This window comes from Hemiscyllium ocellatum, chromosome 11 (genome assembly GCF_020745735.1).
Source record: "Hemiscyllium ocellatum isolate sHemOce1 chromosome 11, sHemOce1.pat.X.cur, whole genome shotgun sequence".
NCBI classification, from domain to species: Eukaryota; Metazoa; Chordata; class Chondrichthyes; order Orectolobiformes; family Hemiscylliidae; genus Hemiscyllium; species Hemiscyllium ocellatum.
Genome location: NC_083411.1, coordinates 103,551,410 through 103,575,669, shown reverse-complemented (window position 1 = coordinate 103,575,669; position 24,260 = coordinate 103,551,410). Strand labels below are relative to the sequence as shown.

At 40.5% G+C, this 24,260-nt stretch overlaps 1 protein-coding gene across 1 annotated transcript in view; it reads right to left on the bottom strand.

Annotated features, from left to right (window-relative positions):
* Window positions 1-9,863: 9,863 nt before the first annotated feature.
* Window positions 9,864-24,260, bottom strand: part of LOC132820534 (high affinity cationic amino acid transporter 1-like) — a 39,064-nt gene continuing 24,667 nt past the window's right edge. Inside the window, exons 6-12 of the mRNA XM_060832775.1 lie at window positions 20,729-20,951; window positions 19,860-19,999; window positions 17,749-17,851; window positions 17,188-17,396; window positions 16,177-16,343; window positions 15,225-15,333; window positions 9,864-13,531 (exon numbers count right to left, since the gene is read on the bottom strand). Coding sequence (XP_060688758.1) covers window positions 13,380-13,531; window positions 15,225-15,333; window positions 16,177-16,343; window positions 17,188-17,396; window positions 17,749-17,851; window positions 19,860-19,999; window positions 20,729-20,951 — 1,103 coding nt within the window. The 3' untranslated portion in view covers window positions 9,864-13,379. The remainder of the gene's footprint in view (window positions 13,532-15,224; window positions 15,334-16,176; window positions 16,344-17,187; window positions 17,397-17,748; window positions 17,852-19,859; window positions 20,000-20,728; window positions 20,952-24,260) is intronic.

Here is a 24,260-nt window from a genome sequence, read left to right as displayed (position 1 = left end):
GCTTTATCCTGGATGGTGTCAAGCCTCTTGAGTATTGTTGGGGCTGCACTCATCCAGGCAAGTGGGGAGTATTCCAACACACTCCTGACTTGTGTACAGGGTTTGGGGAGTCAGGAGGTGAGTTGCTCACAGTATTCCTCACCTCTGACCTGCTCTTGAAGCTAATGTGTTTATGTGGTGAGTCGAGTTGAGTTTCTAATCAATGTTAACCCTGAGGATGTTGACAGTGGGGGATTCAGTGATGGTAACACTATCAATTGTCAGGGGGTGATAGTCACAGACTGGCATTTGTGTGGAATGAATGTTACTTGCCACTTGTCAGCCCAAGCCTGGATATTGTCCAGATTTTAGACCTTCTGATGGAAGGAAGGACATTAATGAAGGAGCTGAAGATGTTTGGACCTAGGACATTACTCTGAGGAATTCCTGCACAGTTGTCCTGGAGTTGAGATGACTGACCTTCAACAACCCAAGAGTTTGCTCCTTGATACCCATTGATTCCAGTTTTGCTCAAGCTCATTGATGCCACACTTGGTCGAATATAGCCTTGATATCAGGGTTGTCATTCTCACCTCACCTCTGGAATCCAGTTCTTTTATCCATGTTTGAATCAAAACTGTAATGAGAGGCCCTGGCAGATCCCAAACTGGACGTCACTGAGCAGGTGCTACTTGATAGCACTGTTGATGACACCTTCCATCACTTTACTGATGATCAACAGTAGACTGATGGGGCAGTAATTGACCAGGTTAAATTTATCCCGCTGTTTATGTACATGACATACTTGGGCAATTTTCCGCATTATTGGGTAGATGTCAGTGTTTAATTGTACTGGAATGACTTAGCTAAGGGTGTGGCAAGTCCTGGAGCACAAGTCTTCACTGCAATTGCCGGAATGTTGGCAGGACCCATAACTTTTGCATCCAACCATTTCTTGATATCACGTGGAGTGAATCAAACTGGCTGAAGATTGGTATATGTAATGCTGGGGACTTCTGGTGGAAGATTGCTGTGAAAGCTTCAGCCTTTATTTTGTATCCAAAATGGAAGTGTTTTGGAGCAAGCAACAAGTTGAACCCACAAAGAACTTGCTCTGGTTTCCACGTTGTGTGTTCCCATAGCGAGTTTGATACAATCACAAGCTGTGGCATGTTTGACTGTTAACATATCACTGGAGGGGATTCAAGATGGTGGCAGTCTGAATAGATCAGCTTTGCTGAGCTCTGCACCCCAACCCAGGTTATTTTTTCACCCCCACCTTAGTTTTTTTTGACAAAAATTATTGTTAGATGGTAATACAACCATTTAAATTCTATCTTGAGCGTGCAAGAATGACTAAGGGGAAGCAAATGGCCAAGTCTCAACACTTGGGACACTCAAACAATGAGCCGGCCCGAGACTGCAACTGGGGAAGCAGCTGCAGCTCGCTCAGCAGCTGTGAAAGAAATGCCTGCACAGCAGAACAGCGTGGAGGAACTCAGACGATACTACAGCTGATCCAGGCGATGAGGGAAGAGACTCGTCATCAACTAGAGTCCATCTCAATCATGCTACAAAAGCATAAAAAGGAGTTGGAAGGGCTCGGGAAGCGAGTTGAAGAGATTGAGCAGTGGACCGTGGCATCGCAGACCGAGGTCAAGTCCTTGGCGGGGAGGATCCAGGCCCTTGAGAAACAGGTTCGGGCCCTGACTGAGTAAGTTGATCTAGAAAATAGAGGTAGGAGGAAAGATATCCGAGCGGTTTACCTGCCAGAGTGAGTAGAAGTTGGACAGCCAGCAAATTTATTTGAAGACTAGTTGCCACAATTTCTTGGCTGGGATGCTAAGGCGGACTAGGTGAAGGTTTGACAAAGCTCACTGGGTTGCGGTGTGCAGATCGGGGTCAGGGGCCCTGTTCTTGCCCAGATCTGACACGATTCCAATGCTACATGGACAAGCAGAGTCATGGAAACTTAGGTCAGGGCCTGTGGATCTCTCCCATCAGGGAACTAAGATAATGTTTTTCTAGGACTTTTCTGCAGCAGTGATCCATAAGAGGAAATCGTTTAATGAGGTTAAGAGAAGATTAAATTACCTCGGTATTCAATATTTGATTAGATACCCAGCGGTGCTTCGTATTACTTACGTGGAGACTGTGCGGTTGTTTGATTCCTTGGAACAAGCAAAGAACTTCTTGGATACTTTAAGATAATGCAGATGTATCTATGGACATGGACAATAGTGTCTGATTTTTTTTGTCTTGCTTTAATTTCTTGTTCTTTTACTGTTTTCCCAAAGAAGCTGTTGTTGGTGCTTTTTTAAAATTCTCTCTGAGCTGGGGTGGTTTGATATATTGTGGGGTGGGGGGGGAGGGGCAGGGTGCTCACTGTTTTATTATACAATGCCCTTTGTTTGGTTTCTTCCATTGCTTGGGTTTGGGGTGCAGCCCAAGGAGATCTGTGTGGGAAATGGAAGCGCCCTCTGTGGGCAGGGGTTAGAGTCCCATTAAGTGCCTTTTGTATTTGTAGTTAGACTCTATTTACAAAAAAAGACAAAAAAAACTATGAGTCTCCTTTTGACTATGCTCAGCGTGTTGCAAGACAAATTCTTCCTCTTGGTAAAAACAATGACTGCAGATGCTGGAAACCAGATTCTGGATCAGTGGTGCTGGAAGAGCACAGCAGTTCAGGCAGTATCCGAGGAGCAGCGAAATCGACGTTTCGAGCAAAAGCCCTTCATCAGGAATAAAGGCAGAGAGCCTGAAGCGTGGAGAGATAAGCTAGTGGATGGTGGGGGTGGGGAGAAAGTAGCATAGAGTACAATAAGTGATGGGGGAGGGGATGAAGGTGATAGGTCAGGGAGGAGAGGGTGGAGTGGATAGGTGGAAAAGGAGATGGGCAGGTAGGACAAGTCCGGACAAGTCATGGGGAGAGTGCTGAGCTGGAAGTTTGGAACTAGGGTGAGGTGGGGGAAGGGGAAATGATGATTGAAGCCCACATTGATGCCCTGGGGTTGAAGTGTTCCGAAGCAGAAGATGAGGCGTTCTTCCTCCAGGCATCTGGTGGTGAGGGAGCGGTGGTGAAGGAGGCCATGTCCTCAGCAGAGTGGGAGGGGGAGTTGAAATGTTGGCCCACGGGGCGGTGTGGTTGATTGATGCGGGTGTCCCGGAGATGTTCCCTAAAGCGCTCTGCTAGGAGGCACCCAGTTTCCCCAATGTAGAGGAGACTACATCGGGAGCAACGGATACAATAAATGATATTAGTGGATGTGCAGGTAAAACTTTGATAGATGTGGAAGGTTCCTTTAGGGCCTTGGATAGAGGTGAGGGAGGAGGTGTGGGCGCAGGTTTTACACCTCTTGGCAGGTCAAAGGTGATTGTAAAGGATCATGATTGGCAGCATTCTTAAATGGTGCACCTTGAATATTAGAGGGATTCATTTGCCAGTTAAAAAAAAAGGTGTTGACGAGCCTTAGAAAGGAGAGGGTGGCTGTTGCCCTGTTGCAAGAGACTCATCTTAATGACAAGGAACACTTGAAGTTACAGCAGGATGGGCTTGATCGGGTGTTCCTTGTCTTTTAGTACTAGGAGCAGAGAGTGGCAACACTCAGAATGGTCTCCCATTTAATTTAATAGGTTGTGTTAAAGATGAGCATGGTCAGTTTGTTATTCTTAAGGCCCTTACATGACAAGGAACATGGTATTTTGAATGTCTACTGTCATCTGGCCCACCCTCTTCCTGTGCTGGATAGAATGCCCAAAGGCCCCCAAAAGCTTTCTTCACAATTTAAGCCGTTGGGCGATCTATGTGTGGTACTGGGGTTGGTAGATATTTGGAGACTTTTACACCCCACGAGGAGAGATTTTATGTTCTTTTCCAATCTTCTCAAATACCACACAAGGATTGGTTATTTCCTAACTCCCACGGCTTTTTTAGATTTGGTGGTATCCTGTTTGATTGGGAATATTGCCATCTCTGATCATGCAGCGGTGTATTTAATGGTTAAGATTAAGGATGATGCAATGGGCTCGCAGTACTGGCGAATGGATCCCTTCATTCTCAAGGACAGCAAGTTTGTAGAATACTTCTCTAGGGAATTTGAAGCTTTTTTGGCCACCAACTCAGGTACAGCTAGTAATCCATCCATTTTTGGGAGACTGCTAAGGCCTATGCTAGAGGGATAATTATCTCATACTCTACAGCCAGAAGCCACAGAAGGGAGAGCAGCAACAGCATCTGCTTGAGGTATGACTGAAGGCAGCTGAGATGACATATTACAGTAGACCAACGGTGACTAAGCTGCAGCAGATCACAGCTCTCCAATCCATCTTAAACTCCACGCTAATGCATACAGCAAGGAAGGAACTTTCCTCTGCGAAGCAGAAGCTGTTTGATAATGGTGATAGGCCGGGTTAATACTTGGCATATTTGGTCAGGAAGAAGAATGCCTCGCAGTCTATTGCTTCTATTAGGGAAGGGAATAGAACTCTTAATTACGATGCTAAAAAGATCAGTGAAGCATTTTGGAGGTTTTACTTTGAACTTTACCAGTGTGAATGCTGTGAGGACAGATGGGAAAAGGTGGAGTCATTTGTTTTTAGAAATTTGGATCTTCCTGGTGTGTCTGCTGAACAGACATCTCTTCTTAGTGCTCCGTGAACAGCCCAAGAGATACAGGAGGCGGTGAGGCAACTTCAAAGTGGTAAGGTGCTCGGCCCTGATGGCTTGCCCAGTGAGTTTTATAAAGAATTTGTAAACATAATGTCAGGACCAATGTTAGACATGTATGACTATTCATATAGTCGGGATTGCCTCCCACCATGCTTGAGAGGCCAATATATCTCTTAGTCTCAAGAAAGGGAGGACCCCAGAACACTGTGCTTCCTACAAACTTATCTCGCTTTTAAACTCAGATTTTAAAACTTTATCAAAGACTCTGGCATTGAGGTTGGAAAGGGTGTTGCCCTCTATTATTAAGGAGGGTAAGAAGGGCTTTATAAGGGGTCCCAGATCTTCTAATAATGTTAGGAGACTGTTTAACATGATTCAAGTGTGTGTCACAAAGCTGGTCCCTGTTTTCTAAAAGCTGCTCCTTTTCTCAAGGATACTATCTCCTTGTTTTTTTCCAGATTAGTCATAAACCGCTCCCATTGCTGATTAGACCTGGTTTGGTGAATAGATTAAAGGGTATTGAGAGGCCTTTTTGTTTATATGTAAACAAATGAGACTTGAGGCCAAAGTGGCCATGTTTTAGAAGTGACCTGTATAATGAAAAGGGAGTGGTCAGCTTTTTAGCAGCAGTTCAGCCCAGAACCAGTTGGGAGTTCAAGTGTGGGAATTCTCTCTTTCCTTCTGCCCTTCTAACTTTTGACTGGATAGAATGGCTGTATCTTTTTTATAGGCAAAAGTGAGGACTGCAGATGTTGGAGTTTAGAATCGAGAGTGTGGTGCTGGAAAAGCACAGAAAGTCAGGTAGCATCCAAAGAGCAGGAAAATCAACATTTCCGGCAAAAGCCCTTCATCAAGAGCCCTTTCTGATGAAGGGCTTTTGCCCGAGATGTCGATTTTCCTGCTCCTCAGATGCTGCCTGACCTGCGTGCTTTTCACGCAGCGCACACTATATCCTTTTTATACCCTGGAGTGATTTGGCCTGGGTGAAGTGTTTACTGGATGGGTGAGGATCCTTTACAGTGATCCTCTAGCAACAGTTCTCACTAATGGTGGCTCAGTTGTTAGCACTGCTGTTTCTCAGCACCAGGGTCCCAGGTTTGATTCCAGTCTCGGGCTACTGTCTGTGTGAAGTTTGCACATTCTCCCTGTGTCTGCGTGGGTTTCCTCCCACAGTCCAAAGATGTGCAGGTTAGGTGAATTGGCTATGCTAAATTGCCCATAGTGTTAGGTGCATTAGTCAGAGGGAAATGGGATATACTCTTCAGCAGGTCAGTGTGGACTGGTTGGGCTTGAAGAGCCTGTTTCTACACTGTAGGGAATCTAATCTTATCTGTATCTAACAAATTAACAGCATGGATGCTATCCATTCTCAAGTTTGAAAACCACTGATTTTAAACAGACGGCATGGTGGCACAGTGGTTAACACTGGGCCTCACAGCACCAGACACCCGGGTTCAATTCCCGCCTCAAGCAACTGTCTGTGTGAAGTTTGCACATTCTCCCCGAATCTGTGTAGGTTTCCTCCCACTGTCCAACGATGTGCAGGTTAGGTGAATTGGCCATGCTAAAATTGTCCGCAGTGTTAGGTGAAGGGGTAAATGTAGGGGAATGGGTCTGGGTGGGTTGTTCTTCAGAGGGTCGGTATGGACTTGTAGGGCCGAAGGGCCTGTTTCCACACTGTAAGTAATCTAATCTAATGGTATTGGGTCTGATAATTTTAAAACTAGCGGGGCTGTCGGCAAGGCTGTCCCCTCTCATCTTTGCTCTTTGCATTGGTGATTAAGCCGCTGGCAGAGGCCATTCGTGGGACCCTAATAAAGCTGCCCCAAAGGTAGGGTCGAAGGTGCACAAGATCACATTATATGCGGAGGATGGTCTCATTTTTCTTTCGAACCCAGCAGTTTTGGTGCCCTATTTAATACAACGTATTACTTCATTTGGCTTTTTCTCAGGTTACAACAACAATTTTTCAAAATCGGAGGCTATGCCTATGGGGAGGCAGGGGTCTTATTGGAATACCAGACATTGAAGGTGGATTCCCCTTTAAGTGGGCACAAGGCGGCTTTCTTTATTTGGGCCTCTCTTGTGACCCCTAGTTTGGATCAGTTATTCAAGGCTAATTTTGTTCAATTGTTCGATAACGTGAAACAAGATCTTCTAAGATGGGGAGCCCTTCCAATATCATGACAAGGTCGAGTTGCTGTTATTAAAATAAATGTTCCTCCTCGCTTGTTATACCCTCTGCGGATGCTTCCCTTGCTTTTTCCTCGACAAATGTTTCAGAAATTAAATGTTTGGTTTAATTCTTTTATTTGGCACCATAAGTGCCCCTCATCAAGGTTATGAAATTGCAAATGCACCAGGGGTTGAGAGGAGTGGATCTGCTGGATGTCAGAGATATCAATTGAGCTCTCTTTTATCTTTTGAGAGTGATTGGGTCTGTGAGATTCGGTGTCGGTATGTTTGGATGTTGAGGCCTCACAGATAAAGTATCCTCTTATTAACCTGTTGTTTCTGGACAAAATGAGGATAGTTGTGGAACATTACCGCAATCCAATAGTTATTAATACTGTCAAAATGTGCAATGAGACAGATGGGTGGTAATATGTATAAAACACCTTTCCATAATCCCATAGTTGGTATGCCGGGTTTCTAGCCAGGGACAATGGATCCCAGGTTGAAGTCCTGGGCGGATAGGGGAGTCTCTTGTTTGGGTGACCTGTTTGAAGATTAAATAATGTCATTTGATCAAATAACTCTTAAGTATGGATTATCGAGGAGGGATCTCTTCCATTTGTTTCAGATCAGAGATTTTATCTGAAAAGCGACTACATTTCTGACTGAGTGTTATGGATCTGACATGGTAAAGAAGGTGCTTCAGGCTAAGAAGACTCTTTCAATGAGTACTCTCTATCTTTTGTTGGTGGGAGGTTCCTTGGGTGATATCGAGTGATTATGGGAGGTCTAGGAGAGGGAGTTAGGGGTGGAGATCACTCCGGAAACTTGGGAGGACATTTGCGAGGAAAAATTTCAATATATAATAGGACCCAGGCTATGCAGTTAGAGATTCTTCTAAGGATCATCTAGCCCCAAACTATCTTGCAAAATTCAAACAGGATGCATCTTCAATGTGCCCCAAATGTATAATAAACACAGGTACCCTCACACATCGTTTGTGGTGCTGCCACAGACTCCATACCTACTGGAGCGCTGTGACAGGAGTAATAGAGGGAGTCTTGGGGACCGAAGTCAAGGTGGACGCAATTTCTTTCCTTCTGGGTTTGCCAAATTTATCTCTCTTAGATATACATGGAATAAACTTTTCAGCATCCTCACTTTTTGTGCAAGGAAGAACATTCTGATGTGCTGGGTGTCTGAGAACCCCCTGGGTCTGTCAGGGGGGTTAATTATGGAACACATTCCTTTGGACTTTCTTACAAATATGGTGCACCTGAAAATGAACTTTTATAAGACAGGGCAGCCCTTTTAGAATTATTTGGAAGCAGATCTGTCTACTATTTTAATTAGCACTTTTATCTGGCTATGGTGGTTTGGTTTAATAAGCCTAATGTCCTGAGAGGAAGAACTTTGAGCAACTATGGGTTTAATAACTGATGCTCTTGAAGGTTGAACACGGAGGTCTTATTATGCTGAGCGGCGTTACTTATTTATTGATGTGTAATGAGTGTAGTTGACAGTTCTTCTGTAGAGTAGTATAATAGTTGGTTTATTGTTTTTGTTCAGTTATATTTTCATATTTTTGTAATTTTATAATTGTAAAGGAAACATTTTTTCAATAAAAATATTTTTAAAAAAAAAATCACTGCATGATCCATGCCACTTCAGCAAAGCAGGGAAGTTGTGGCATGATGATTTTGATGTCGAAATGGCCATCTCACCCAATGTTACCACTCCTCACAATAGCAAACATTGCTCAAAGCCTGGAAAATTCTGCCCTTTATTGCAGAATGAGACATTCTGCTGTATCAAGAATGTTATCAGTGCCAATCCCTCACTACTTTTCCAACTTTTTGCTTCAATGCACATATCATTCAGGGACTGGGAAGATCCTGTTTAATGATTTTTTTATTGAAAAGTGGCTGTTCTGCTCCTTAGGTTATTATTTTCCTTGGAGTTAGGGTACTAAGATATTCTTTTAAATTACAGAGTTCTACATGTATACAGTCATCGTCATGGCTATCCCAAGGTTGAGGATGGTGGTCTTCAAAGCCCATGAAAAGTTAAATGGAATGAAGTGGTTTATGAGTCCAATCTTGGCTTTGATAGTTCTTCCGCATTCAGGAAAATAGTTATGGATTGCAGATCAGGCTTTGGTTGTTGCTACCTCGCTTTCAGTTTTTTTCTCTTCTAATTCTGCACATCTGTTGGCTTCAAATGTTGCTGTCCTTCTCAGATGATGGTTTGCCAGAGTTTCCTAGCCTTAGCATTGGTTTCCAAATTATTGATGTTACATTTCTTCATATAGGCTTTTAAACATCTTTGAATCTCTTCTGGTGTCTACCTCTTTTATGCTTGCCTTCTTTAAGCTGGGAGTAGATGATTTGTTTTGGCAAACATTAGTCTTTCATCCAACCAACATCACCACTCCAATGTTAGTTGGTTCTTGATGACGTTCGCTTCAATGCATGTTATGTTATTTTTGTTTCATTCAGCGTGCTGATATTGGTACTTCTATCTTCCCAGATGATAAAGATGTTTCAAAGGCAGCTTTGATGGAACTTTAAGTGCCTTCAGATGTCACTGGTATGCTGTCAGAGTTTCTGACGCATACAGGAGCATTGGGATCACCACTGCTTCATACACTAACATTTAGTGTCTGTCCTGATGTCACAATTAAAAGACGTTCAAAAGCTGTTTCAGCACATTTAAAACAATGGTGGATCTTGTCATTAAGGTCAGCATTGGAGGAGAGGTGACTTCCAAGATATGTAAAGTGGTCCACGTATTCCAGGGTTGTTTCGCCAAGTTGAATTGATGGTTCTATCCAATTTGTCTCAGTGTTTTTTTAAAATAAACTGGGGATGCACAAAAATTAAGCAAAATGCATAAATGGGTCAGTGTAAGAAATTCATATTTAAAAATCAGTTATTAATATTTTTATTGATTCAAAACAACTTACTACAAAAATACATATGTATAAGTTAAACACTGAACAACAATATAGTTTTATACAGAGACACATAATAGAGCATGAAATATTTACAGGCATTTTCTTCCATTTTTATTAGTATTATTAAATAAAAATCTGAGTGTGTTGACTATTATTTCCTCAAACTAATAAAAACAATTTAATTTATTATTGTTTAAACTTTGAGAAAATAACTGACAAATTTCTTTATGGAAGACACAACTTGATATGTAAAATACTCCAAAGGAATAAAATTATCATTTGATAATATTTTCCTTTCATTGATCACGATACAGATTCACAAATATTATTAGAAACACTTTGCTATTTACATCCACTTTAGTGAAGGATGAATTAGGAGAAAGTCATTATCATTTGACTTTGAACTAGCAATGTGAACTTTTTAAATCAGTTTGTGTTCTCTGTCATTTAAGAAAATGCATTACAATGTTCAAATAATGATCCACATACAAAGCAATGCCAAGCAAGTATAATTACCCCAGAGTAAACATTAGATAAATGAAATCATTTGGACTGAGACAAGGCAAAATAAATTTTAAAAAGAATGCGGGACAAGATTTCACACCGCGTTCGTTGTGAAATGTTGTCCAACATGAACAATGGAAGAATAAATACAGTCCCTTTCACTGCAGTCCCAATACTGTGTTAATTTAGCCAATATGAAAATTGTTTTACCTATTTAATTCTTTGGTCCACAATTTTCTGTTTTTGTAACAGGTTACAACAGTTCATGTTTGAGAGTTATATGGAGACACTAGATTAAATTTTCAGTTTGCTATCCAGGTCTCAAACTGATGATATTTGAGATTAGCTACTCATGAAGAAAACCCCTAATTTTCAGTTTCAATACTTAAGTGGAAACGAAAATTAGGCACTTTCCATTGCAGACAGCTAATTTGCAATGGCAGTTTCACATTCTGGTAGCAAGCTCAAGTGCTTTCTTAAAGAAAAGTATCTGCTTCTACCCCCACCGAACCATGTATTTAGCTGTACAATGAAAGATAGATAGTACTTATAAAATACCAGAATATTTACATAAAAGTGTATACAACCAAGCTGGTATCTCTGCACTCTAAACAAAAACACTGGGAATTAAGAAATAGCCATGTGGAGCTGGCCTAGATCAGCATTACAACTACAAACTGATGAGACATTTTCATCACCCCTTCTCCTAAGCTTTGTATATTACTACAGCACAGCAGAGAGAATATCAACTGGCCATCAACTACAAGCCTGGCCGTAAACATTTTATCCATTAGTAACTTTGTTTCACAAAGACACACATCTTTTTACTGTAACATAGCTGTGATTTCTCTACATTAAAGTTTTAACTGAAAAACATCAATGCCAATTTAATTTCAAGAATACAGAGCCAATAAATAACAATGAATCTTTTCCGATGCAAACAGAAAAAGACTTGAGCTTATAATTCAAGGGAATATCAATTGAATGGGTTGAGATGATACCATTCTACTTAATAATCCGTTGACATTATGAAACTCCATTGCCCACTTTATTGTAAAGTTATATCTGGTAAAGTTACATCAAATGAACATACATAGGAATGTCAAGTAGGAGAAAGTGAGGACTGCAGATGCTGAGATCAGAATTGAGCGTGCTGCTGGAAAAACAAAGCAGGTCAGGCAGCATTTGAGGGAGCAAGAGAATCGACATTTCCAGCATAAGCCTTCATCAGGAATGTCAAGGCAAGGGAAGAAATAGACATGGCATTAACAGATATCTCCACATCATCTTTGACCAGAGGAAAGGTTACAAAAGGATTGGAGAGTAGCCAAAAGTTATTCCCTTGTTTAAGGGAGTAAACCAGGGGGATAATCCAGGAAATTACAGGCCAGCCAGCTTGAAGACTGTGGTGGGGAAACTCTTGGGAGGAGATATGGAGAGACAAGATATATGCACAGCTGGAAGAAAATGGACTGGTTCATAAAAGGCAGCAAGGTTTTATACAGGGAAGGTCACGTCTCACCAACCTGATTGAAGTTTTTGAAGCGGTGATGAAGATAATCGATGAGGAAAGAGCTGTAGATGTAGTTTAAAAGGATTTTAGTAAGTATTTGCTAAAGAAGCACATTGCAGATTGGTACAAAAACTAAAATCATATGAGATTTGGGGTGGGTTGACTAGATGGATACAAAACTGGTGTGGTCATTGAAAATAGAGGCTAGCAGTAGAAGATTTACCTAATAGAAACTGGTAACTAGTGGTGTTCTATAGGGATCAGTCTTCAGTCCTCTGTTGTTTGTAGTATACATGAATGATCTGGAGGAAAATGCGATTGGTCTGTTAGTAAGTTTGCTGATGACACAGAGATTGGTGTAGAAGCTGATAGTGACAGTGAAAGGAAAAAGGAAGATATAATTAGATTGGCAGCTTGAGCACAGGCAGAGTTTAATCAAAACAAATGAGAGGTGATGTATTTTGGAGGATCAAATTTACATGTGAATTATTCTGTAAATGGCATAACTCTTAGGACCATGAACATACAGACTGATTTAAGCGTGCAGGTCCACAGTTCCCTAAAAGTGGCAACACAGGTTGCTAAGGTGATTAAGGCAGCATATGGCATGCTTGCCTTCAATTGGCCAGGGCATGGAGTACAAGAGTTGGCAAATCATATTGCAGCTATATAAAACCCTTGTAAGGCTACATTTGGAGTACTGTGTGCAGTTCTGGTTGCCATACCACCAGAAGGATACGGAAGCTTTGGAGAGAGAAAGCAAAGAAGGTTCACCAGGATCTTGCCTCGTCTTGAGGGGCTTGGTATGAGGAAAGGTTCAAAAGACTAGGATTGTTTTCACTCAGAGGAGACCTAACAGAGGTCTATAAAATTATGAGAAGTGTGGATAGGTTAGATAGTCTGAAGCTTTATCCCAGCCTTGAAGTTTCAATTACAAGGGGGCACAAGTTCAAGGCAAGAGGGGGAGAGTTTAAGGGAGATGTGCGAGTAAAGTTTTTCTCAGAGTGGTAGGAGCCTGGAACGCACTGCCAGAAGTGGTGGTGGAAGGAGGCAAGTTGGCATCATTTAAGTGTATCTGAAAGGTTTCATGAATAGGGAGGGAATAGAGGGATACGGAGTGAATAAGGGCAGAAGATTTGTTTTTTTAGTTTAGTTAGGGCATAATAAATTGGCATGGGCTTGGAGGGCTGAAGGAGCTATTCCTGTGCTGTACTTCTGTTCTTTGCTCATGCAGGCCTTGACCTTTCTCAAAACAGTAAGAAAGCTTCTTGCTGATGTGTAAACAGAATGAGAGCTTGGCTACAATAAAATGGTAGTCATGATGTCAAACAGTATCAACAGAAGTTAAGTAGCCTTTTTATTATTAATGAATTGTCAGTGGGAATAAAAAACCTCCCCGTAACCCCTCGCCTTGGGTCAATTGCATAACCCCTCAAGGAAGTGAGGAGCACTGAAATATAAAAAGGCAAAATATGTCATCTCAACTTGTAACATTCCATTATGAAAAACAGAAATAAATGCAATTGGTAAGAAAATATAAATGTCAGTGTAAATAGGGATCACCCCTTTCAATATTTTCTCTATTATGCTGTTGATATTTCCTTCATTTTTGCTGGAGTGAGTAAAATGTTGCAGTCAAGCATTTTCTCTTGACTATCCGAGCCTACAGGACTGAAAGAGGATTGTTGGTTCTCAGAGCTGTTCTGCATTCCATAACCAAAGTAGATAACAAAACCTAGGGAAATTAAAAGATAAATGCATGATGTCACAATCACAAATTTTACAGAAACTCTCAGACAGAGATGTCAAAATACTGGATTTCAATTGAGTAATATCAAATATTTTATAAAACATAAAAGTAAAATTTTTAAAGAACACTTGTTTCAGGCAAATCTTGTTGACATTTATTAAAAAATTCTATCTACAGATAAAACATACCAGCAATATAAAATCACCTTACAATAACCTCAATGTCACAAATATCTTGTTATTTATAGGATAGTGTTATTCCGATAAATATCCCGCAATACTTTACAGCAATAGGAAGATACACTGAAGAATGGTAAATAATATTTTCCCATTCCCAGTAGGAATAAGTGGTTTAAGACAGAAGCCATGGTGTACTTCTATCCCTCACCATCATAACTAAGAGCAAGCACAGAAATGTTATGCATCTTTGAGAAGCACGTGACTGCTTTGCATTTATGAGACCAATACCAATCAATCCAAATTGCTACAGGTCATTCTGCTATAATATACCGTGTTGGACGAGTTTGGGGGGAGGGTAGGAGGTGGGATTTTGTTGGAGGGGGCGGGGAGACGGACAGGGGTAGTGTTGGACGGGTTGTGGGGCGGGCAGGCAGGGACTTGTGCGCGGTGTGCTGCTGCCTTAACTCTGCTCCCCGTTCAGGAGACAACAGAAAAACCCCAAGCCCCAGAGGAAAGGCATTGAATAATTAACCGAATAATCAATTATCCGAATGAAATAATGCCTGCCCATCTCGTTCAGATAATCGAGGTTCCTTTGTATAGATTAATTAAAGAATTCCTTGTCTTTGAAAACTAATTAGTAGGGTTGAACTGGAAAAAACTGAAGCTGAATTTTATCCTTGACCTTCAGGGGTGATTGAATAGTCCACCATGATTTACATTTTATTTTGAGTGAATTGCAAGCAATAAGTGGATTATAGTTCAAGAGCGATGACTAGAAATACAAGTGTGGACAAATATTATGGAGTTGTGTTTGATTAACTTGGAGATTTATATGTAAGTTTTAACAAGAGATACTATAATGCACATTATTCAAGATTGACTTGCACGTAGTGGCAGCAGACAGACTTGTATTTTCAGCTTTTTATATAACATAACTGTTGCATTCTTGTGCAATCCCACGTAATAGAAAAAAATCACAGGATTTATAGAAACAGTGTTCAATGTGTTGACGCTGTAATCACATTACAGCCAACACGTTTTAGTGATTAGATTAGATTAGATTACTTACAGTGTAGAAACAGGCCCTTCGGCCCAACAAGTCCACACCGACCCGCAGAAGCGCAACCCACCCATACCCCTACATTTACCCCTTACCTAACACTACGGGCAATTTAGCATGGCCAATTCACCTGACCCGCACATCTTTGGACTGTGGGAGGAAACCGGAGCACCCGGAGGAAACCCATGCAGACACAGGGAGAACGTGCAAACTCCACACAGTCAGTCGGGAATTGAACCCGGGTCTCAGGTGCTGTGAGGCAGCAGTGCTAACCACCGTGCCACCCACAAAAGTTCACACTTTTAAAAAAAGCTTCCTCAATTTGTCAATCACATTACAGCTAATTTGCGTTGACTTTTATTTTAATTGAGGTGTTAAGTGTACATGTATCAGTCTTATTTTAGGGCAGGGTGCAAAACTATAGATGTATATTTACCTATTAACATCCAAATTCCAAACCGAATCCAGGTGCCCAAATCCAACATCACCATCAGGTAAACATTTATAAACATACTGACAATAGGAAGGAATGGCAGAAGTGGCACCTAAAAAGACAAGAGGAATCTGTCAGTATATTTTCCACATGGTGCACATCTAAACTGCAAACACATTTGATGTTTTTGTTCTATCAATCATCCATGAAAACCATTCTTCAATTTTCCTGAGGGCATCATAATATTCCAGGCATTTTCAAAGAATGACAAAGTTCTCCACCTAGCCATGCTCTGTTGACAGAGACACTGACTCTGACTGGCAGACTGTCCACCATCATAAGTGATTCAGGTCCAAACTTCACCTGAAATTTGCAGTAGCCAGTAGGAGTTGGTGAAAAGTGATCAAGAATTATCAACAATTTTCCTCTTCCTAACCTGGACCTAGCAAGGTCAACTGATCTCAGCTGCTCCTGCAGAGATCAAAGGAGGGAGTGGACCTAGTAACTTAGCAGAGTGTATGGTCAAGCACAGACAGGTAAATAATGATGTAAAATTCATCATTATTTTAAGTGTCTGTGAATTCTTATGCCTTGGGAATTCTAATGTCTGAACAACCTGCAGGACAACGCAATGGCATTCTATATTTGGACAGTGTGGCTGGAGGGAAAAACTGGACAACTTGGTTGTTGTCGTCTGCTGGTTACTCGTGCAATTCGCCCTGAACTTCAAATAATTCTTTGTATTTTTCGAAAATTAAGTGAAGCGAAGGAACATTGTAAAATAACATGCTAATTACATGCTAATCAGGACAGAAGAAACGGGTAAATGGTATGGTATGCTTGAGATAGTGAAACACAACCAATAGATATGAAATGGTACTATTGCAGAATTTAGTTTATTTTACATGAGAATTTTCTTTTCTGTTTCTAACTGATTCTGAAATAAAAGATTTACCTTAAAACTAAGTGAGGTTTCGTTCTGTGGTTGTGTCCATATAATGAAGGTAATAATAGCAGCAACGACGCACAGTATTACAAGTACCGTCATCCAGATGATATGTCCATTGGATAACTCCTCATAACATTTTGCCAGTACAATGCAAATACAAGTCAAAACAATCGCTAGAATAGAATTACAAGAAAAAATTAATTGAAATGAAGAGGGTATTTGATTAAAGAAAAACAGGAATGGGCATTGCTTTGAAATTAGGTCAAGCTAAGTCAATGAAAGTCCCCCTTTTCTATTAGGGCACTACTGAGACACAAAGATATGCTCCCTCAATTGACCTCCAATTTCTATCCTTTCTATACAAAAAGGTGCTCTTCCTCTGCACTAGGTATAGCTTACTTACCATTTCACCTAATTCATGAGTTCAAACCTCAAACCATAAGCAGAAAAAGACTGTGGCAGTTGTAAAGGTTCTGCATAAAATAATGCAATCATAACCTTGTTTTCATCAGGTCCCAAAGGCCAATAGATATGAAATGGTACTATTGCCATAAATGGCACAACTGCCCAATTATGGCCATTAAGTATCAATTTCTACATGTGCACAGCCATTACCAGGGTACCTTCATTGTGAATTTGATAGAACACTGCCAATGAAGACATTGCAATATGTTTGTACGACTAAACGATGTCGAGTGGTGATCGACAACTTTCTAAAAACAAAACCTGCCCCTTTACTCTGCAACTATTTCCTTTGTGTATTTCACCTAAAATTCTTGGTTAGTTGTTTCCTTATAGTACCACTCTTGAGCATTGGGTATTACTCAACGAGCAGTTAGTTGTATAAAGTAGGTCAAGTCATGTTTATCAAGAAAGGAATTAATTTAATTTTCCTGGCAGTTATCTTTGTAAAAAGTACAACCTTCACCACTGACAAGATAAGCATTAACAGTGTCCACTGTCTTTTGCACACACCACAACTGCTGTGTCATAATACTTTAGGTCCAAGATACTTACAGAGGATTCCAACATTGATATAAATAATTAATCCGGAACATTTAGTTGGGGTATGTTGTTCTGGTTTGAACAGCAGTTTAAAGCTCACTGAGGTATTTTCTTCAGCCTGATAATCCTCGCAGTTCATTTGGCTTGCCGAGCTGCTTTTATTTACTCCAAATTGAGTCATTTCATACAAATCACATTTGAGGAGAGGAGAAGGCTGGTATCTGCAGATAAAATAAGGCAAGATTAAAGATTTGTGCAATGTATGAAAGGAAGAGATGAGATGGTAAATCAATTCAGTTCTCTATGAAGTGTAAAACTACTAGGTGGGAAAGAAATCAAACGAGGACGTCATTTAGTACGGTGGTACACTAATACACCGACCTTACACAGAATAGGTACAGCAGGAAAGGAACAATTTCACCCCAGCAATAAAGCTGTTCCAACTAGGCCCGAGTTCACTGTACATCAGCCCACGTTTTGCTTTAGCATTGCCATGGCAATAAGTTACTAGTCTGTGAACTTGGCTAAGAAAGGACAACAATAATCATCATCACATTAGGAACTTTCACTCACCGGAGGATAAGAACACAAGCTGCCACCAGGGTATACGCAAGCAGTGTACCAATAGACATGAGGTCAACCAGGACATCCAGGTCAAATAGTAGTGCCATGATAGCTGAAGCAAAAACAAAAACGTGTGAATACAAACAGGCACTTCATGCATCATCTTAACTCTATTATATTCCTGAAACAGGAGATCAGTCCTTAGGAAAACCAGTTTTGCAGTTCAAAATATTTATTTCACTCTTTCCTTCCTTCATTTGAAACCAAAAGAACATTTACCAAATTTATCTGGGATAAAATGAAATGTCCAATTCAGTTAATCTCTCCCATTGCTCCAGAGGGGTTAGATTCATTAGAAGCATTTCTTCAGTATTTGCATTATCTTTGGCAAATGACAGTGACTTTTGCACGAGTCAAAATATGTACTGCAAAATATAGAGGGACCTTAGACTACCTATTTATAAATCCCCGAAGAGAGTAGAGCAGGTAGGTAAAAGGACAAATGGGATATTTTCCAATACTAACTGAATATGCTAAAAGTATAAAAATCTAATAAAATTACAGCTACTATACTGCTTAAGTTTTATTCTGACATTACAGAAAATGTGTGAACGCAATGACTGAGGAGCCTTAGGCAAGATATAGGTGCAGAATTGGGTTAATTGACCCATTGTGTCTGCTCTACCACTCGATCAAGGCTGTTATGTTTCATAACCCCATTTTTCTGCCTTCACCCGGTAATCCTCGATCCCCTTACCAATCAAGAATCTATCTCCGTGTTACATATAGTTAATGACTTGGCCTCCACAGCCTTCTGTGGCAATGAATTCTACAGATGAAAAAGCCTCTGGCTGTGCAAATTCCTCCTCATCTCAATTCTAAATTGTTGTCTGAGGCTGTGTCTGAGTTTCTTGTCTCTCCTAATAGTGAAAACATTTTGTCTGCATCCCTTGTATCCAGTCTTCTCCCAAGTTTGCAAGTTTCAAACATCTTTCCTCATCCTTCTAAACTCTATCAAGTACAGATCCAGAGTCCTCAAATTCTCTTCATAAAATAAGCCCATCATCCTGCTGTCATATCCATCCCAGGACCCAAAACTGCTTGCAATATTCCAAATGCGTTCTGATCAGACCCATATACAGTCTCAGCACTTGTATTTTAGCCCTCTTAAAATGAATGTTAACATTGCATGCCTTCCCCACTGCCAACTGACCTTGTACATTAACCTTAAGAGAATCCCAAACTGCCAAGTCCCTTTGTGCTTTAGGTTTCTGAAGCCTTTCACTATTTAGACAACAGTCATGCCTCTACTCTTCTAACAAAGTGAACAAACTCTCACTTTCCCACATTGTATTCCATCTACCACTTCTTTGCCCACTTTCCTAGCATGTCCAAGTCCTTCTGCAGCCTCCATGCCTCTTCAACACTACCTGACAACAGATTCAGGGTCATCATTGGATTGTTTCCAGATTTTTATTGAATTCAAATTCCACCATCTGCCATGGCTGGATTAAAATCCAACTCCTCAGAACATTTTCTGAACATTAACGATCCATTAATATTACCACTGGGACGTTGCCTCCCTTAAACAATACTGGGCCTTACGAGAATTTTACCAGGCCGGCAATACTTCAGCCATGAGGAAAGACTGGACAAAGTGTTACTGTATTCTTTAGAAAAGAGGAACGGTGAAAGATTTAATTTGGTTTGATAAACTTATGAGGGGCTTACACAAAGTAGATAGGCAGGACCTATTCCCCTTAGCAAAGAGGTCACAAACCACACTGATTGCTGTAAGTACTGGAGGAGGGTTTAAAAAAAAGATCACCTTTAGGATGTTTAAGATCTGGAATTCATTGCCAAGAAGAGATAAAGACAGAAACCATACTTAAAAACTAGTTTGATATGCACTTTAAGAGCCATAACTTTACAAAAGTATGGACCAAGAACTGAATGAAGAGATCTGCTGGATAGCTCTTTTGGATTGCAAAGGTTGTAAATAACCTCCAAGTTTCAAGCTGAAAGTTTCTATCAATCTGTGAATTCAAAGAAACAAATTGGCAGACCAGCAGCAGATGTTAAAAAAAAGACTTGCAAACCTGGTCACAAGTGATACTCACCAGCAACAATGCCAGAAACGATGGTTGCATGCACTGGGGTCTTGGTTTTTTTGTGCGTGTTCCCCAGGAACCGGAAAAGTAATCCATCTTCAGCCATTGCATATATGACACGAGGCATAGGGAACATGGAGCCCAGCAGGCTGGATGCAAGGGAAACGGACAATTAGTTCGGAACCACTGGGAGCTTGCTTGCTCGATTTCTCTTTCTGGCCCCTCAAGTGTTTTTGTGCAGAGAGATTTATTTATGAACCTTGCTAACTTCAGAATGACTTTATGCATCTTTTGATAGGTTCCATATCTATTAACTGCATAACTAACACTAGATATACTGGAACCAATGCTATCACTATCATTTCAAAAACACCAGTATATTGTTCATGTTTCCTTAGCTGTTCTTGTTTGTAAAAACTTTTCCTGTTGCATTGTCTATTTTTGTCACACTTTCCCCATCCCCTGCAAAGGTGTGGATAATTTGCTGGCGTACAAGGAGATGCTAAGTAATCAAATATTTATCCAAATGAATATCATATAAACCTATTCAACAATTAATGGTGAACTCAACTCAAAAGGGGGCATCTGTACCACACAACATATTCACATTTCAGCAATCGACATGAGAAAAGTACACACTAAATCAGGAACAGAAACTCTGCCAGATTTCTTCACAGTATGAATCCCTGAGCAGTAGCTTGCTTCTTACAATTCAGCTTAATATCATCAACATGATATCAACAAGGTTTGATTACTTGACCTTCTAGTCTGTACAGTTCAACTCGTTATTGAAGAGTTTTCACCAGTGGCCCCGTTAAATCTTTATTCCAAAACTAAAAAATTATTGTAGAATTCTCTAGAATCAAAACTCAAAATACCTGGTAGAGAGAGCACAGAGAGAGCCAAAGGCTACAAGATAGCGAGCAGGTTCCCAGCCAACATATTTAAAGGCCTCAGGTAGTGGGCTTTTCTTGTTCAGTATGTAGTAAGGCATCATAAGTGTGAGAGCAGCAGATACACCAAAGTAGGCCACAAAACAGATCAGCAGGGAAACCACAATCCCAATAGGAATTGACTTCTGAGGATTTTTTGCTTCCTCTCCTGAAACCAACAGAAAACAAAAAAATATATAAAGCAACAGACAAAAATGCAGCACATCAGAAACAAAAACAGGTGATGAAAATACATAGACTGCCAACATCTGAAAAGACAGATCAATCTTTTAAGTTTTGTTCAGAAACATTACCTTTTGCTCTTTCAGATGCTGAAAAACAGAAAATAGGTGCAGGGGTACATCCTTTAGACTTCCAAGCCTGTTCCACCATTCATATGATTGCAGCTAATGATCCAACTCAGTAGCCTGTTCCTACTTTCTCCTCACATTCTTTGATTGCTTTCGCCTAAAGTGCTAATTTCAACTCCTTGAAATTATACAATGTTTTAGCCTTGACTGAATTCCATAGGCTCCCTACTCTCTGGGTGAGAAAATTTATTCTTAACTCAGCTGTAAATGGTTTATCCTGTCACCTTAGATTGTAACCCCTGGTTCTGGATTCCCGTATCATTGGGAACAGCTTTCCTGCATCAACCATGTTTAGTACTGATAGAAACCTGCAGGTTTCTGTGAGAATCCCTTTCATTCTTCTGAACTCAACAAATACAATCCGAACTGACTGAAGTTCTCCTTATAAAGTCTTGCTACCTCAGAAATCAGTCTGGTAAACCTTTGCTGCACTCCCTCTACAATAATAATATTGTTCCTCAGATAAGTAGACCAAAACTCCACATAATATTCCAGGCGTGGTAGCACCAAGGTTCGGTTTAGGTTTTGGATGTGGGTTTGCTCACTGAGCTGGAGGTTTCATTACCTTACTAGTTAACATCTTCTGTGGACCTCATGTGAAGCAATGCTGAAAATTCCTGCTTTCTAAGTTTGGGTTTCTTTGCGTTGGTGATGTCATTCCTGTGGTGAAGTCACTTCCTGTGCCTTTTCTCAGGGGGTGGTAGATGGGGTCTAACTCGGTGTGTTTATGATAGAGTTCTCGTGCGGGTCTCTGTTTGGCTTCTCCTAAGATGGATGTGTTGTCTCAGTCGAAGTGGTATTGTTCTTATCTGTAAGGATACTAGTGAGAGAGGATCATGTCTTTTTGTGGCTAGTTGGTGTTAATGTATCCTGATGGCTAGTTTTCTGCTGGTTTGCCCAATGTAGTGTTTGTTACAGTCCTTGCATGGTGTTTTCTAAATAAGCAGACAATATACACACAATGAGCAAAACTAACGTAATTTACAAAATACCATGCAAAGACTGTAACAAACACTACAATGGACAAACAGGCAGAAAACTAGCTACCAAGATACATGAACACCAACTAGCCACAAAAAGACATGACCCTCTCTCACTAGTATCCTCACATACGGATGAGGAAGGACAGCACTTCGACTGGGACAACACATCCATCCTAGGACAAACCAAACAAAGACATGCACGTGAATTTCTAGAAGCATGGCATTCCAACCGGAACTCTCAACACACTGAGTTAGACCCTATCTACCACCCCTGGAGAAAAGGAACAGGAAGTGACTTCAACACAAGAAGTAACATCACCAACCCAAAGAAACCCAAACTTACAAATAGAAAGCAGGAATTTTCAGCATTACTTCGCCTGAGGTCCACTGAAGATGTTACCTAGTAAGGTAACGAAACGTCTGGAAATGAACCTTTCATCTCAGCAAGCAAACCTACATCCTAAACCTAAACCTGAGCTACAAATCTTCTCCTGTTTAATGACAGCCAGATATCCCTGCTTCTCTACACAAATCCTTTTGCTACAATGGCCTACATACCAGTTTTTCTTGACTGCCTGCTATGCCTCCATGCTTAATTTGAGTGACTGGTATGGAAGGAGAACCAGGTTTTAGTGTACATTGCCCTCTCTCAATAGATGGCCAGATAATAATCCACCTTCCTTTTTTTTCATTCTCCAAATGGTTAACCTCATATTTGTCCAAATTATACTCCATGCATTTGCCCACTCACTCAGCTTGTCCAATTCATAAATGAAACATCTCTGCAACTGCTTTTCAGCTCACCCTCCCATGCAGACTTGTCATCTGTAGATTTGAAGGTAAACATTTAGTTCCCTCATCAAAACCATTATTCATGCATAAAGTGAACGGCTGGGGTCCTAGCACTGATCCCTACAGTGTCCTACTGGTCACTTCCTGCCATTTGGAAAAAGATCTGTTTATTCCAACAGTTTGTTTGCTGTCTACCAACCAGTTTTCTATACATTTCAATACACTTACTCCAATCCCGTGCACTTTAATTTCATATCCTAATCCTCTTATTAGGACTTTGTCAAAATCCATCTGAAACCCAAATAAACTATATCCACTGGCTCCCGATCATCAACTCCACTAGTTACATTCTCCAAGAATTCCAGCAGATCTGTCAAGCATGATTTCCCTTTTGTAAATTGTTGCGGACTATTCAATCCTATCATTGCTTTCCAAATACTTTGCTCTTAAAGCTTTCATAACAGACTCTATCATTTTCCCTACTACTACTGTCAGAGCGAGTTGTCTAAAATTCCCAGTTTTCTCTCTATCTCCTCTTTTAAATATAGGACATACATACCCTCCATTCTGTAGGTATTGTTCCAGAGCCTTATTTAATCTTGGAAGAATACATCCACTATTTCTAGAGTGACTTCTTCAAGTACTCTAGGATGTAGATCATCAGGCCCTGGAAATTTATCAGCCTTCAATCCCATCTATTTTCTCAACATCATTTCCTACTGATTTCCTTCAGTTCCTTTCTCTCACAAAACTGTGTTCCCCAACATTTCTGGTACGTTATTTTCATCCTCCTTTGTGAACACAGAACCAAAATATATATTTGGATGGCCAGTCACTTCTTTGCTCCCCATCAAAGGTTCCATTTCTGACTGTGAGAGGCCTACATTTGTCTTCACATACCTGTAAAAACTTTTACTATCTGGAATTTCTCTTGTAAGCCAAGGTTTGGCTATATTTCCCTTTTTACTTTTGATCCAGACAGGAACAATCAATTTGCTCCTGCACTCTTTCAAAACTTGCCATTGCCTTTCCACCATTTTCTCTTGAAGTAATGTTCCCAAAACTACTCCCAATTGTACATATTCTACTATCAGAACAAATCAAACAGATTTATATTAAAATATGGCAATAGAAAAATGTTTTTAAAATGATTGATAAATTAGATATTATGAGGTATGGTGAATTTTAGCTCAAGGAATTAGTTTTAAAAACATCACTACGCAGACAAACCAGTTCAATTTCTGATCTGGGCTGAGTTAGTTGACCTCTTATGTATTCAATATCGTACAGATTTAGGTGATCATTGCACAGTTTAACACATTCTCATTTTCG